Source organism: Papio anubis, chromosome 7 (assembly GCF_008728515.1).
Source record: "Papio anubis isolate 15944 chromosome 7, Panubis1.0, whole genome shotgun sequence".
NCBI classification, from domain to species: Eukaryota; Metazoa; Chordata; class Mammalia; order Primates; family Cercopithecidae; genus Papio; species Papio anubis.
The window spans coordinates 138,846,167-138,859,788 of record NC_044982.1 but is presented as its reverse complement, the minus strand read 5'-3'; the positions used below and the strand labels follow the sequence as shown (position 1 = coordinate 138,859,788).

Sequence of the window (13,622 nt, the reverse complement as noted above, 5' to 3'; positions counted from 1 at the left end):
AAGGGAAAAATTTTCTTTCCCACAGTTCCAACCAAAGCAGCCATGAAAACAAAAACAGACTAATAAGACTTTCAGTGTTTAAAAAAAAAAAAAAAAAAGTTGGGAGGAATATTGCACTTGGCAAATTCCTCTGTTTGATCCAAATGGGGTTGGAACCCCTTTACAAACTCTTTTTCATGATAGTCACTTATTTAAAGTAACATCACATCAACTTCTCCACACTACATAATTAGAAATGCTTTACCCCTTTCTCAATTAATATCAAAGTTATAATATATACAAGATTTTTAAAGCTTGTTTGAATCCTGAATTAATTTATGTACTCATATTTTGGATCCCAACTGAAGCTAATCTCTATAATGTTATAATGGGGTAATAAAATTCATTTTTGTAACTATGACATATTTGAATGTTGAATAATTGTATTCCAGTATGTCTTTTCTCTTTGTTAGTTTGCTTTATTCTTACTACATTTGTATTGCAGCCTTCCTTGCTTTGCATTAATAAGTGTGCTACAATGATGTTATAATCGTTTTTAGCAAAGAGAGATTCTGCATGAAACATTTTTATGACTTCTCAATATGGCAAGTTTAGGCATTAAAGTAAATCTCTCTGTCACAATTAATGTTTAATCTAGATTTTTATAATACTAACAGACATACTTTAGACTGTATTTATTTAAATAAATACCATTCTCCCCAGGGGTTCACAGTCACTGTGGTACAACTCACTACACTGATGGTTCAAAGTCTTTTCTGTTATTCTTCTATCTAATGGCTGTTGTTACCACTGAACTTCCTTGAATAAAATATTCTTTCTTTTTCTTGCAGTTGAAGAAGTTTAGAATGCTCAAAGAAGGACTAGTGATTCAAAAGGCATTGACAATCTGGAAACCTGAGCTAAATTGATCCATAATGGCTTATCTTTCCTTAGACTAGGTCATCTAATTTAGTAACTACCCTCCCAATCTCTCTACCTTTTCTATCTTCATGGAAGTTTCTTGTTTTTAAATTTTCCTTTAATAGGAAGTCAGTCAAACTGTTTTGAAAAGTTGGCAGGTTCTAGGAAATATGCTGGAAAAAATAAGAATATAAAGAGTCTGATCCAATTTAAATAGAATATTAAAATGGAAGGGACCCCAGAGATTGAATGCTGTGTAATAGAAACATATTATGTGCCATATATGTAATTTAAAATTTTCTAGTAGCCAATTAAAAAGGAAAAAAGAAATAGGTAAAGTTATTCTTAATAATATTGTATTTAACCCAATGTGAGCAAAATATTATAATTTCAATATGGAATCATTACAGAAACATTAATGAGATATTTTACATTCTTTTTTGTACTAAGACTTTGAAATCCAGTGTGTAATTTGTGCTTCCAGCATATCTCAATTTGAACCAGCCACATTTCAAATGCTTAATAGCAGCATGGACATACAGGCTATCATATTGGGCAGTGATGACCTAGGCAATTGCCTGAGTTTTATCAATGTAGAACATACATCGAGAGAGGACAAATGGCAGACCCAGGGTGTCAGCCAGTCAGTGCCAGATCTCATCCCAACATTCTGACTCACAGTTCAGTGTTCCTGCAAGCACAGTGGTAAAATCAGGTCTGGGGCTTTGATGACATTGCACTAGGTACTATATTATTACTACTTAAAGCAACCTTGCAGGAACCAGAGTTTATCCTCAGTTTCAGAATAAGATATAAAAGCTCAGAGATAAGAAATTACCTCCTCAGGCTTAGATCTGAGACCAGTTTTGTCTGACCGCAAAGCCTGGGCTTTTTTTTTTTTTTTTTTTTTTTTTTCTTGCATCCCAATGTCCTTTCTCTCCAATCTAAGACCCTTTAAGACCATGACTCCAAGTGTGGTCTAAGGAGCAGCAGCATCTGTTGCCTCTAGGAGTTTGTTAGAAATACAAAATCCTGAGCCCTGCTTCAATACCTATAAGGCTGCATTTATCAAGATCCCAAGTGATTCATGTAAAATCCAAGCCATCTCAACAAAATACAAATCTCTCTATAAATTAAAAGAATTTCTGGGAGAATGGGTTTGTACCCTGTCAGACATATGGCAGATAATCAGAAATACCTTTTGGATTGAATTACAGCATGAGAAGAAAAAAACCAGCTTGAATATTTAAGGAAAAAGAAATAAAAACAGAATTTTTCATTATTTATTTTTATTTATTTATTTTTTTTTTTGAGACGGAGTCTCACTGTGTCTCCCAGGCTAGAGTGCAGTGGCGCGATCTCGGCTCACTGCAAGCTCCGCCCCCCGGGTTCACGCCATTCTCCCGCCTCAGCCTCCCAAGTAGCTGGGACTAAAGGCGCCCGCTACCGCGCCCGGCTAGTTTTTTGTATTTTTAGTAGAGACGGGGTTTCACCATGTTAGCCAGGATAGTCTCGATCTCCTGACCTTGTGATCCACCCGCCTCGGCCTCCCAAAGTGCTGGGATTACAGGCTTGAGCCACCGCGCCCGGCCAGAATTTTTCATTAAAAATGGGTTTCCAAAACTAAATCTTGAAATTATAAAATGCCCTATCAACCATCCTAACACCTGTCTTCTTCCCTCTTAATCTCTTCCACTCTCCTTAGGTCATAGGTATGTAAACTTTCGTTCCCCCCAAATTCACTGAATGACAAGGAAATGTTAATGTATTTGAATGGAAGTGTGGCAACATTACACAGGGAAAAGTGGTATAAGAGTATTTTTGCCACATGAAAAAGCAATGCATCAGCCAAATAGAATTGTCAAGATGTGCAGTTCATGGCAGGATTTGCAGCTCACCATGTTCTACCTCCCATGGAGCTCTGTCCATTTCTTGACATTAGGCTCCAGCTGAGGTTTCTTTGGTGTTCCTGAAAGTGGCTCTCGCTAACGGGTCAAAGGTTGATTGTGTATTTATCCTGAGCCTCTTCAATCACATTTTCAGTATTCTCCTCATGTGTCATGACGCCTTCAGCTCTTCCTTTCATTCAGTGTCAGGCAGTTCATTAAGCAGATGTTAATCAGTCTGGATGTTTTGGGTAGAAAATGAATGATGTGAATAGCACAGGTCCTCTCCAAAAGGCTGAATCTGCGGAACGCTGCTCAGTGAGGTGTTTGTCCCTCTTTCCCACTTCCTAACTCCATGGGGCATTGCTGGCTATTTTTGTCCTTTAGAAAACAACAGCAATGTGATGTATAATAGCAGGGTTCTAACCAATATTTCATTGTGTCGCACAGGGACCGCGCAAACTGTGTGTTAAGGAGATGAACGGTGGCATGGCGAAAAAACAGGCCTGGCTTATAAAGAACAAAATCAAGGCTTTTTACGCTGCAGTGGCGGCAGACTGTTTCAGGGATGGTGTCCGAAGTCTCCTTCAGGTAAGGCTGCATTCAGGGAATGAGCACAGAGGCAAAGAACAATGAGTGCTCCATGTTAATGAGGCTCCCAGAGTGAATGGCTGTAGTTAGGCAGCCCAGCATCAGAGATCGGTGCAGATGGTTAAGGAATTATTTTGAATTCCTGGGTATAGGCAAAGCTAGAACAAAAGCAGAGAAGTTCTATTACAATGAACTATGAATGATACACTGGAAATGGAAAATGAGGTTGCCTTTGGCCACCAGCATACATTCTGCCCCCGTACTTATTGAAATGCAAATTTGTTCTGGTGGTTGACGACATTCAGGATCCTATTGAAACTTCAAACTATTTTTATATCTCATACTGCATATAGCAACGCTCAAGTCAGGCATTCTTTTCCTTTTTTCTTTTGCAAATGGTGTTAGGGCAGCTGCTAGACCAACTAAATTAATGCATGGTGATCTGGGCATAAAATCTCCCTATCCTCCTGAATTATTTCCAGAACGCTGAATAAAATGTAATAATCTCTACAGCTCAACCTTAAATCCCACAGTTCTCTCATCTTTTCTCCCTTATTTTTTTCCTTTTTCCTTCCTTTATCTCTGCTATAGTAAGTACATAAAATCTTTCCCTAGTTCTGATCTTCACAATTTAGAGTGACGGAGAATCCTCAAAACAAACAATCCAAGAGACCCTCAGAAATTGTAGAGCTTGGCTTTCTGAGCATTTTGGGTTTAGTATGGTTGAAAAACCCTAATTATGTATATATGAAATGGTGCATTTGGCTTTCAGAGTTACCGTATCTCAGAGTGTCAGAAGTCAGAACTGCATCCAGGTAACTCAGATGCGCATGCAGGCAGGAAAGAAAAAATATTGGTTAAGCTTAATTGGTAATGTTTTGGAGCTTAAGAGTATTTGATGCAATCCTGTGTCTAATTTCCCTTAATAACACTTGCGAGGTAGCTGCACATGCAGAGATACCATTTCTGCAAAACCTATTACCCACAATGAGCCCCTTTTCATCTGTTATTAATTTGCTAAACCATGGAAATAGGTGTTACTGCAAGATGCTGATTTTTCTTTCAGTACCAAGTTAGTTTTCAATAGCTCTTTGGTTAAATATATTGGCACTATTAGTCATTTATTATAAAATTATCATAGAAGATTGGTAAAACAAAATTTTCAACTAGGAATGGGAATATGGACATAAAATAAGAGCAGGGAAGGAAAAGACACAAGTATGAAAAAGAACTCTTAGATTAATCCAGAAGAAATGGTAGCAAATTTGAACATGCATACATTCACATGCATTTCTTCACATAAAAAGTGAAGTACAGGGGAGCCATGGCAAAAGGACAAGACAAAGTGACATTAAAGGAAGCACTGCAGTTATATCATCTCAAATAAAACCATCTTTGCATCTAAGAAGTTATGGTACAAATTATCAAATCCTCAGAGTGTAGCTGTGGAAAAGACTACATCCATAACTTCTTACTGCCACACATTTGCCAAGGGCCAAATGAGGACTCCAAGAAGCTGCTGGGCTAGGAACAGTGCACCAAATGTTTTGGAGGCAAAGTTTATTTCAGGAGCCCTCCTTCATTGCCTATCTCCTTCCACCTGCTATTGTTTCCTCTAAAATGTCCAGCTCTGGCATTTCTTTCACTCTTCCCATGACACAGAACTACCTTCCATGACTCCCACTGCTCTCCCATCTTATTTTTTTTATTTGAGATGCGGTTTCACTCTGTCGCCCAGGCTGGAGTGCAGTAGCACGATCTTGGCTCACTGGAACCCTCGCCTCCCGGGTTCAAACGATTCTCCTGCTTCAGCCTCAAGAGCAGCTGGGATTACAGGCGCACACCACCATGCCCAGCTAATTTTTTGTATTTTTAGTTGAGATGGGTTTTCACCATATTAGCCAGGCAAGTCTCAAACTCCTGAGCTCAAGTGATCCACCCACCTCAGCCTCCCAAAGTGCTGGGATTATAGGCATGAGCCATCGCACCTGGCTGCTCTCCCATCGTTACCTGTCAATGTCTCACCAACTCCCAAGACTCAGTCGAAATACCACCTCTCCTATGAAGCTGGCCATGAATCCTCACCTGTAATTCAAGTTTCCTTCCTTTGTTCTTCTATATGAGTTTCTATTACATTTGCATGTATATTAGAAGTATTTGTGTAAATATTGTCTTCTTCACCATGTTTAGTTCCATGAGGACAAAGAATGTGCTTCACCACTCTCCCACCAAAACTGACGCAGCACTGTGCAATTCATAGATGCTTAGTAATATTGTCAAATTAAATTTTATTAACTAGAAGCTGTATGCTGTCGTCTAATGAAGGGAAACAACACTTCTGATATGGAAGATGGCTATTAATGATACTGTCATATAAAAGAATTAGGTTTTGGAAACATAATTCAGTCACTCTTCAATAAATAACATAAGTAGAGATTTCAGTGATCCTTGTACATAAGAATTTTCCAAACATGGATTTTATTGCTGATGACATTATGGATATAACAGGTGGAAATGAGCTTTGAACCACTAAGTTACAACATGCATACCAACAGTTAAGCTGACCCTCACTTGATTTTAAATTATTGAACCATTTTAATGAGTGTGTCAGAAGAAATGCAAATGACTCCTAATTTAGAAAAGCTACATTTCTGTCATCTAAAATCCATTTATAGCTGAGATGATTTAGAATTAATCTTTCTATTTTATGCTTGGGTACGGGCATGAAGGACATGCACTAAAATGTAATCTAATCTTCAGAATCTTCAGAACATTACTTCAGTGCTCCTTTAGACATTATTTTTCATTTGTGCTGGTAGTTTCCCAGTACGGTAAGGATTGCCCATGTTTTTATGTCCTCTGTTTAGGCCTCAGGCTTAGGAAGAATGAAACCAAACACTCTGGTGATTGGATATAAGAAAAACTGGAGGAAAGCTCCCTTGACAGAGATTGAGAACTACGTGGGAATCATACAGTAAGTGATGGCTTTCAAGACGTGTTCTTGTTTATAAAGCACTAACCAGGGCAGTACATAACTTGTACTGCACATAACACTGTTGTGTCAGATTAAATTGCCTGAGAAGAGCACATTCCCCTGGTACTCTGACTTCTTTCCCAAGGTGAAAAAAACACCACCAATAATAGAGTTTGAAGGAATCAGACTGTCAGAGGAGGCAGGGTGAGAGAAACACCAGTGTCAGAGAAAAAAGTAAATGTTTAGAGTTACAACCTTAAGATCTATTTACAAGATTAAAAGCAAAGCACAGCTAAGCAAAGAGAAATTTTTCTTTCAAAACACCTGGAATCTTGGGTTGGCTGGTGTCTCCAATTCAGTCATTGTCTTCTTCTGAGTCTCTGATAATTCGTTCACTATCCCAGAGCCCTATATCTTCCTCTGCTAAGAGGCTCCCATATGCCAGGTGCTTCTGTTACCAGGTGGAGCGTCAATGGCTTGTGCACAGAATGTGAGTTTCTGGTGGTACATAACCTCTAATAGCTTAATATTTGAGGAGGCTTAGGATACAGGTGATAATGATAGATCTTAAAGGACTAGCAGGCAGCAGGCTAATGTCTCTAACATGAATTATCTCATTTAATTCTCATAGAAAGTTTTCGAAGAAAGTACTATTATTTTTTTCCGATTCTACAAGTGGAGACAAAGACATTAAAAATTAAGTAGCATACTGAAAAATCTCAGCATTTAGTGACAGAGCTGGAATTCCAACCCAAGACTATCCAAATGCAAAGCTGAAACTCATGACCATAACGCTATGCTTTCTCTATATATTATATACTCCAAAACAAGTATTATATATTTTCTACTATATATAATATATATTACATACTTCAAAGTATTTTATATATATTATATACTCCAAGTATTACATTATATATTATATACTCCAAAATTGTGTGTATATGTATGTATAAATATATATATGTGTGTATATGTGTGTGTGTGTGTGTGTGTATATATACTCACAGTTTTGGAGTATATAATATATAATACTTGGAGTATACATATATACATATAATACTTGGAGTATATAATATGTAACATTTGGAGTATACATATATACTCCAAGTATTACCTGGCTTAGTTTTTTTCCTTTGAATAAGAGAAAACAAATTCTACACATACAGAGAGAAACACTGTAGAAAGTTGAGCCTTTCGACCAGACCAGGCACGGTGGCTCACGCCCGTAATCCCAGCATTTTGGTAGGCCGAGACGGATGGATCACCTGAGGTCAGGAGTTCCAGACCAGCCTGGCTAACATGGTGAAACCCCGTCTCTACTAAAAATACAAAAATAATACAAAAATTAGCTGGGCATGGTGGTGGGTGCCTACTCGGGAGGCTGAGGCAGCAGAATTACTTGAACCTGGGAGATGGAGGTTGCAGTGAGCTGAGATTACGCCACTGCACTCCAGCCTGGGCAACAAGAGCAAAACTCTATCTCAAAAAAAAAAAAAAAGAAAAGAAAAGAAAAGAAAGTTGAGCATTTCTTCTAGGCTTGAAAATACTCTATCAGACTCCAGAGGGGTAATGTTAGCTATGCCCAAAAGCCATCTTTTGTGTCAACATCTCTGGAAATGGAAGGTTTCCTGTGTCTGGGATCTGGCTGCACTTTGATTTCAGACCACAGGGTACATGACATCCCCTAGGAGATACAGCTGCACTTCAAAGTTCATCCTATCTGCCGAAAACAAGTATACGCTTAGCACTTCTTAAAGTAGGCTATTTCTTCTACCCCTTGTTATTATAATCATAACATTTATCATTATATTGAGCAGATTTATGCAACATATTAACAAAAGCATTCTTAGTTCTATTGAAAGGAAGCATAAGAAAATAACTTTTATCTTCTAAAAGTACAGGAATTACTGAACAAACAGAAATTCACTCAACAGTCTTTCTAATGTGTGGAACCTATCTACTAAGTGCATTGTGTTTCCCAAACATATAAAGCCTGGGTGCCACGTGCTGTCATCTGGCTTCTGCTGGTGTTATAAGTTCAGTAAGTTAAGGCTAAACCAGGTGATCGGGATAAGAATTTTACCAGGCTCAGCAAACAGTATTTTGATATATTTAGAATCAGTCAGTTGCTGACCAGACATTCTTGGAAATTGATCAGATCTGTCCTCTGTTATCCAGATTCTTCAGTAAAATTTCATGTTTACCTCGGGGAACAAAAGGGATGGGGTGGGTTGGGCGGGGGTAGAGCAAATAGGAAGTAATGTGTAAATCTTCAACGAAATAGTCCATTATTTAATATAGAATTACTTCAGACTGTCTTCCAACCTCCCTACCATCCCAAATATTCTAGAAATCCAAAGGGAGCAAAATAATCAAACCCAGTAATACTGAACCAAGGAGGTCTCTGGCTTTTACAGCATATTAATAATAGATCTCCTTGGTAATAAAGTTCAGTATTAGGGTGACCCATATTTGTACTAGTATAAAACCTAACTGGATTGGTAAAGTTAAATGACTTTACTAGCACAGCAATGAGGCTAATAGTGACAATCATGTGTCCATATTACATTTCCCTTTCCAATTTTTGTGGCTTTATGACTTAAAGTACAGTATTATTGTTAACACAGGGGTATTATTATAAAACTATAGTATTTTACCATTTTTCTTTGAATAAAATATTTTAAATGTCTGTAATATTCTTAAGTATGGTTTAGTGTTTTGTTTGTTTGTTTGTTTTTTAAGAGAGAGTCTCGCTCTGTTGCCCAGGCTGGAGTGCAATGGCGCAATTGTGCTCACTGCAACCTCCAGCTTCTGGGTTCAAGCAACTCTCTTGTCTCAGCCAACCAAGTAACCAGGACTACAGGTGCACACCACCATGCCCCGCTAATTTTTATATTTTTTGGTAGAGTTGGGGTTTCACCATGTTGGCCAGGTTAGTCTTGAACTCCTGACCTCAGGTGAGCCACTGCCTTGGCCTCCCAGAGTGTTTAGATTACAGACGTGAGCCATCTTACCTAGCCAAGTATGGTTTAATTTTAATTAGAATTTGTATGTATTAGTTTTAAATGGCTGCCATAACAAAGTACCTCAAATTTAGTGGCTTAAAACAATACTTTAGGCTGGGCACAGTGGCTTATGCCTATAATCCCAGCATTTTGGGAGGCCAAGGTGGGCAGATCATTTGAGGTCACGAGTTTGAGACAAACTGGTCAACATGATGAAACCCAACCTCTACTAAAAATACAAAAATTAGCCAGGCATGGTGGTGTGCACCTATAATTCCAGCTACTCAGCAGGTTGAGGCAGAATCGTTTGAACCTGAGAGATGGAGGTAGCAGTGACCCAATATCACACCACTGCACTCCAGCCTGGGTGACAGAGCCAGTCTCTGTCAAAAAAAAAAAATGACCACACACAATACTTGATTATTTTACAGTTCTGTAGATTAGAAGTCTGGCATGTGTGGGCCAGGCTGCATTCCCTTCCAGAGGCTCTAGGATAAATTTCTGACCTTGCCTTTTCCAGCTTCCAGAAGCTTCCCTCATGTGGGTGTGGCTCAGGAATGCCTTCCTCAATCTTCAAAGCCAGCAATGGCTGGTCAAGTTCCTCTCACATCACATTACTATGACCTCCTCTTATGCCTCCTAATTTCACTTTTAAGTACCCTTGTGATTACTCTTGTCCCATCCAGGTGATCTAGGATAATCTCCCCCATCCCAAAGTCCTTAACCTAATCACATCTGCCAAGTCCCTTTTGCCATGTAAGGAAATACATTCACAGGTTCCAGGAATTAGGATACTTTGAGGGTGCATTATTCTACCTAACACAGAATCCAAATTTTTTTTGTGGAGCACATTGTCTACTTTTTATAATTGAGGACAATCAGAAACAAGATTTGTTTACGAGGAATTTACTTTGTAACAACTTGTGCCAGAATGGACCTATTCTGTTAAGAAAAGATTATTTATGGTTTGGATTTTGAGTGGATATTCATATTGCTCCAAACTTATGTATACCAAATGAAAATTCAGGTTGACTTTGGCCATTGGAAACTGTTTGCATATGGTGGGACAATTGTTTTTGGGGTAGGATGACCTAATGGCAAGAAGTCATTAAGTTTTAGATCCATAGAAGTATAAACAAAGGACCTCCCAATGAAAAAAAATTTAAATGACTTCAAGTATTAATTGACTTGCTTCCATGTTTAGCACCAGAGAAAACATTTATGTCTTAAACTTTAATCTCTTCAAACAGAGACAAAAGACAGACAGACTTTATTTCTCTTCTAGGTAATCGAATTCCTTTGGGTTGCATACAGAGAAAACACAAGAGCGAGTACGTAGGGTTGCCATGAAAAAGCATTGCTCCAAGTGACCAGTTTAGAGTCAATTCTGAAAATAGAGGAACTGGAGACATTTCTAACCATGAACTTGATATCAGAAATGTTATAGGAGTCCTTCTAGGAGGCAGCCATGTTGGGGGTGGTGGCTAATCATTTCAAAGAGTCTTTGCAGTCTGTAAACTCTGTGTTCTAAATATGCCAGTGATTGTTTTGCTCGCTGTATAAAAGATTCGATTATTTTTAAAAGATGCGACAAGCTCTTAATCAAAATTCTGATGTATAGTATTATTTGAATAAATTGGCTAGAGTGAATAATTTAGTTACCTCTACCCAAAATATACTTTAAAAAGGCATAAGGGAAGAACAAACAAACAAACACATGCATCAGCTCTTGGCTATATTCTAAAGTGGATTTTAATAGTTTCATTATATCAAAATCCTGGAAGCAAGTATAATACTAGTCCTAAGCTTGAGGATTAAAATAGCCATTTAAAACACTAACTGTTTTGCTTCCTCTTTCAGTGATGCATTTGATTTTGAGATTGGTGTGGTTATAGTCAGAATCAGCCAAGGATTTGACATCTCTCAGGTTCTTCAGGTGCAAGGTATGTACTTTCTTATTCAACCAACAAGTATTTATTGAGCACCTACTTTGTGCCTGACATTGTTCTAGGATATAGCAGGACACAATATAGACAAAACTCCTTAACGGTGGAGCTTACGTTCTAGTGCTAACTCATAGTGCATATAGTTCCCCCAGTATTTTCTCCAATGCTAACACAAGCAGCCTTTGCCCTGCTAACCACAAATATTGAGGAATTCAAGGTGGTCATCAATTATTTTTCTTATCACAAAACCACAAAGCCAGCATCAAGGAAAATAAACAACTTCAGTAAAATAACCTGCCAAATTAATTTCTGCAAGATGTTTCAGAAAATGAAGATTAATTCTTTCCCCAGAAAAACACGTATTTTACTTTTGAGAGTCTATGAACTGGTTTGTAGCTAACATGGAAATGAGCCTGAATGTATCATGCTGTGAATCACTAATCTAAGTCAGAGGCAGAAACACTAATTCAGATGAGTGACTCTTTGTTTTTTCCCTGTAGAGAATTTGGTATACTTGCTTAGTCTTAGAATTTAAACATACTCTCTTGTGTATGAAATAAAGAACATACTGATATACTTACTGAAAAATTAGCACAAGACATGAATTCATGACTTATCTCTTCCGCTGAGCCTCACAGCAGAGTCCGCTTACAACACAACATTAAGAAAAAAATGATGCTTTTCTGGTGCCTGTTATGTGCCAGGCATAGTGTAGGTGCAAGTGGTGCTGGGTAGACTAAGATTAATAAATTCTGTCTGTGCCCTCAAGAGACACACAGCCTAGTAAGGGAAGTAGATCAATTATTAGCATTATAATAAGTATAAATAAGGAATTATGGGAAAGAAGGAAGGGGCACCTACCTCACTCCAAAAAGGCGTTCTGGAGAAAATTACTTTTGATTTGAGATTTACTGGATGAGTAGGAGTTAACCAGACAAAGTTGAGTGAGAGAAAAGTAAAGAGACAGTTTGGAGAATGCATTCCTGACAAAGAGGAAAGTGTTTGCAAAGGTGAGGACATGGGAATAGAGAGGAATGGAGTATATAGACAACCAAAAGCAGATTCATGTTACTGAAGTGAAAAGTAGGAAGCCAACAATAGTAAAATATGAGGCTGCCACTATAAGGAGGATCTAGACTGTAAAAGCCTCATTTGCCATATTAAAAAGATGGATCACATTCTGTAGATAATGAGGAACCATCAGAGAGATTCAAGTGAGGGAATAATGTGGTCAAACTTGGGTTTTAGATCTCATGCTCTTTTGGTTATACGGGGCATGGACTCAGGACTAGAATGGAAATAGACAAATCAAAGAGTTCTACAATAATCAAATAAGACAAGGAGACAGCTTGAACTAGGGCAGCCTCAGTTGGGATGGAGAGAAAAGAACAGAGTTGAAAAGTATTTTGCAGGTACGAAGAGCAGCGTTTGGGAGTTGATTGGATGTGTGGGATATGGGAAAGGGAGGAGTAAAGAAAAACTCCTTGGCTGACTAGATGAGCCAATGGAAATGGGAAATGCAAGAGGAAGTACAGGTTTAATGAGGAAATGCCTGGCTCAATTTCAAACAATCTCATGTGGGAAATCCTACGGGAAATGTCTAACAGACAGTTAGACAGTCCTCATCGTAAAAGAGAAATCTGAACTGGAAATACAGATTTAGGAGATGTTATGGGCTGAACTGTGTCTCTCCGCCCCCACCAAATTCATATGTTGAAGTGCTAACCCCCAGGACCTCAGAATGTGACTGTATTTGGAGACAGGGTCTTTAAAGAGGTAATTAAGGTAAAATTAGGTTATTTGGGTGGGCCCTAATCCAATATTACTGGTGTCCTTATAAGAAGAGATTAGGATACAGACTGAAGGGTAATCATGTGAAGACATGGTGAGAAGGCAGCTGTCTTCAAGCCAAGGAACAAGGCCTCAGAATGAAATCGATCCTGCTGATGCCTTGATCTTGGACTTCTGGCCTTCAGAATTGTGAGGAAATAAATGTACATTGTTTATGACACCCTGTCTGTGGCATTTGTTATGGCAACCTGGGTGGACTAATACAGGAGACATCATGGCTAATGTGAATTGAAACCATCACCCTAGAAAATAGAACTCAAAGAGTGTGTGTAGCCAAGGACTCCAAAGAGTAGGAAAAAGGCCCCAAAGAAAAGAAGGAGAGGTCAGAAAGATGAAGAAACCAGAAGTCTGGGGTCAGGTAAACCATGGGAGTACAGTGCTCAAAATGAGAATAATCAACATTGCCAAATGCAGCAGAAATGTACAGTAAGATCATGAACCAAATGGAATTGGCATGACACAGGTA

At 38.4% G+C, this 13,622-nt stretch overlaps 1 protein-coding gene across 7 annotated transcripts in view; it reads left to right on the top strand.

Annotated features, from left to right (window-relative positions):
- SLC12A1 (solute carrier family 12 member 1) overlaps positions 1-13,622 on the top strand; it is a 101,357-nt gene that overhangs the window by 59,928 nt on the left and 27,807 nt on the right. For all 7 annotated transcript variants that reach the window (XR_649103.4, XM_009210111.3, XM_009210113.3 and 4 more), the window contains 3 exons: positions 3,237-3,377; positions 6,245-6,351; positions 11,220-11,302. Coding sequence is in view for 6 of the 7 variants with exons in the window: in XM_009210111.3 (XP_009208375.1) it covers positions 3,237-3,377; positions 6,245-6,351; positions 11,220-11,302 (331 nt within the window). In the remaining variant the exon portion in view is untranslated. The remainder of the gene's footprint in view (positions 1-3,236; positions 3,378-6,244; positions 6,352-11,219; positions 11,303-13,622) is intronic.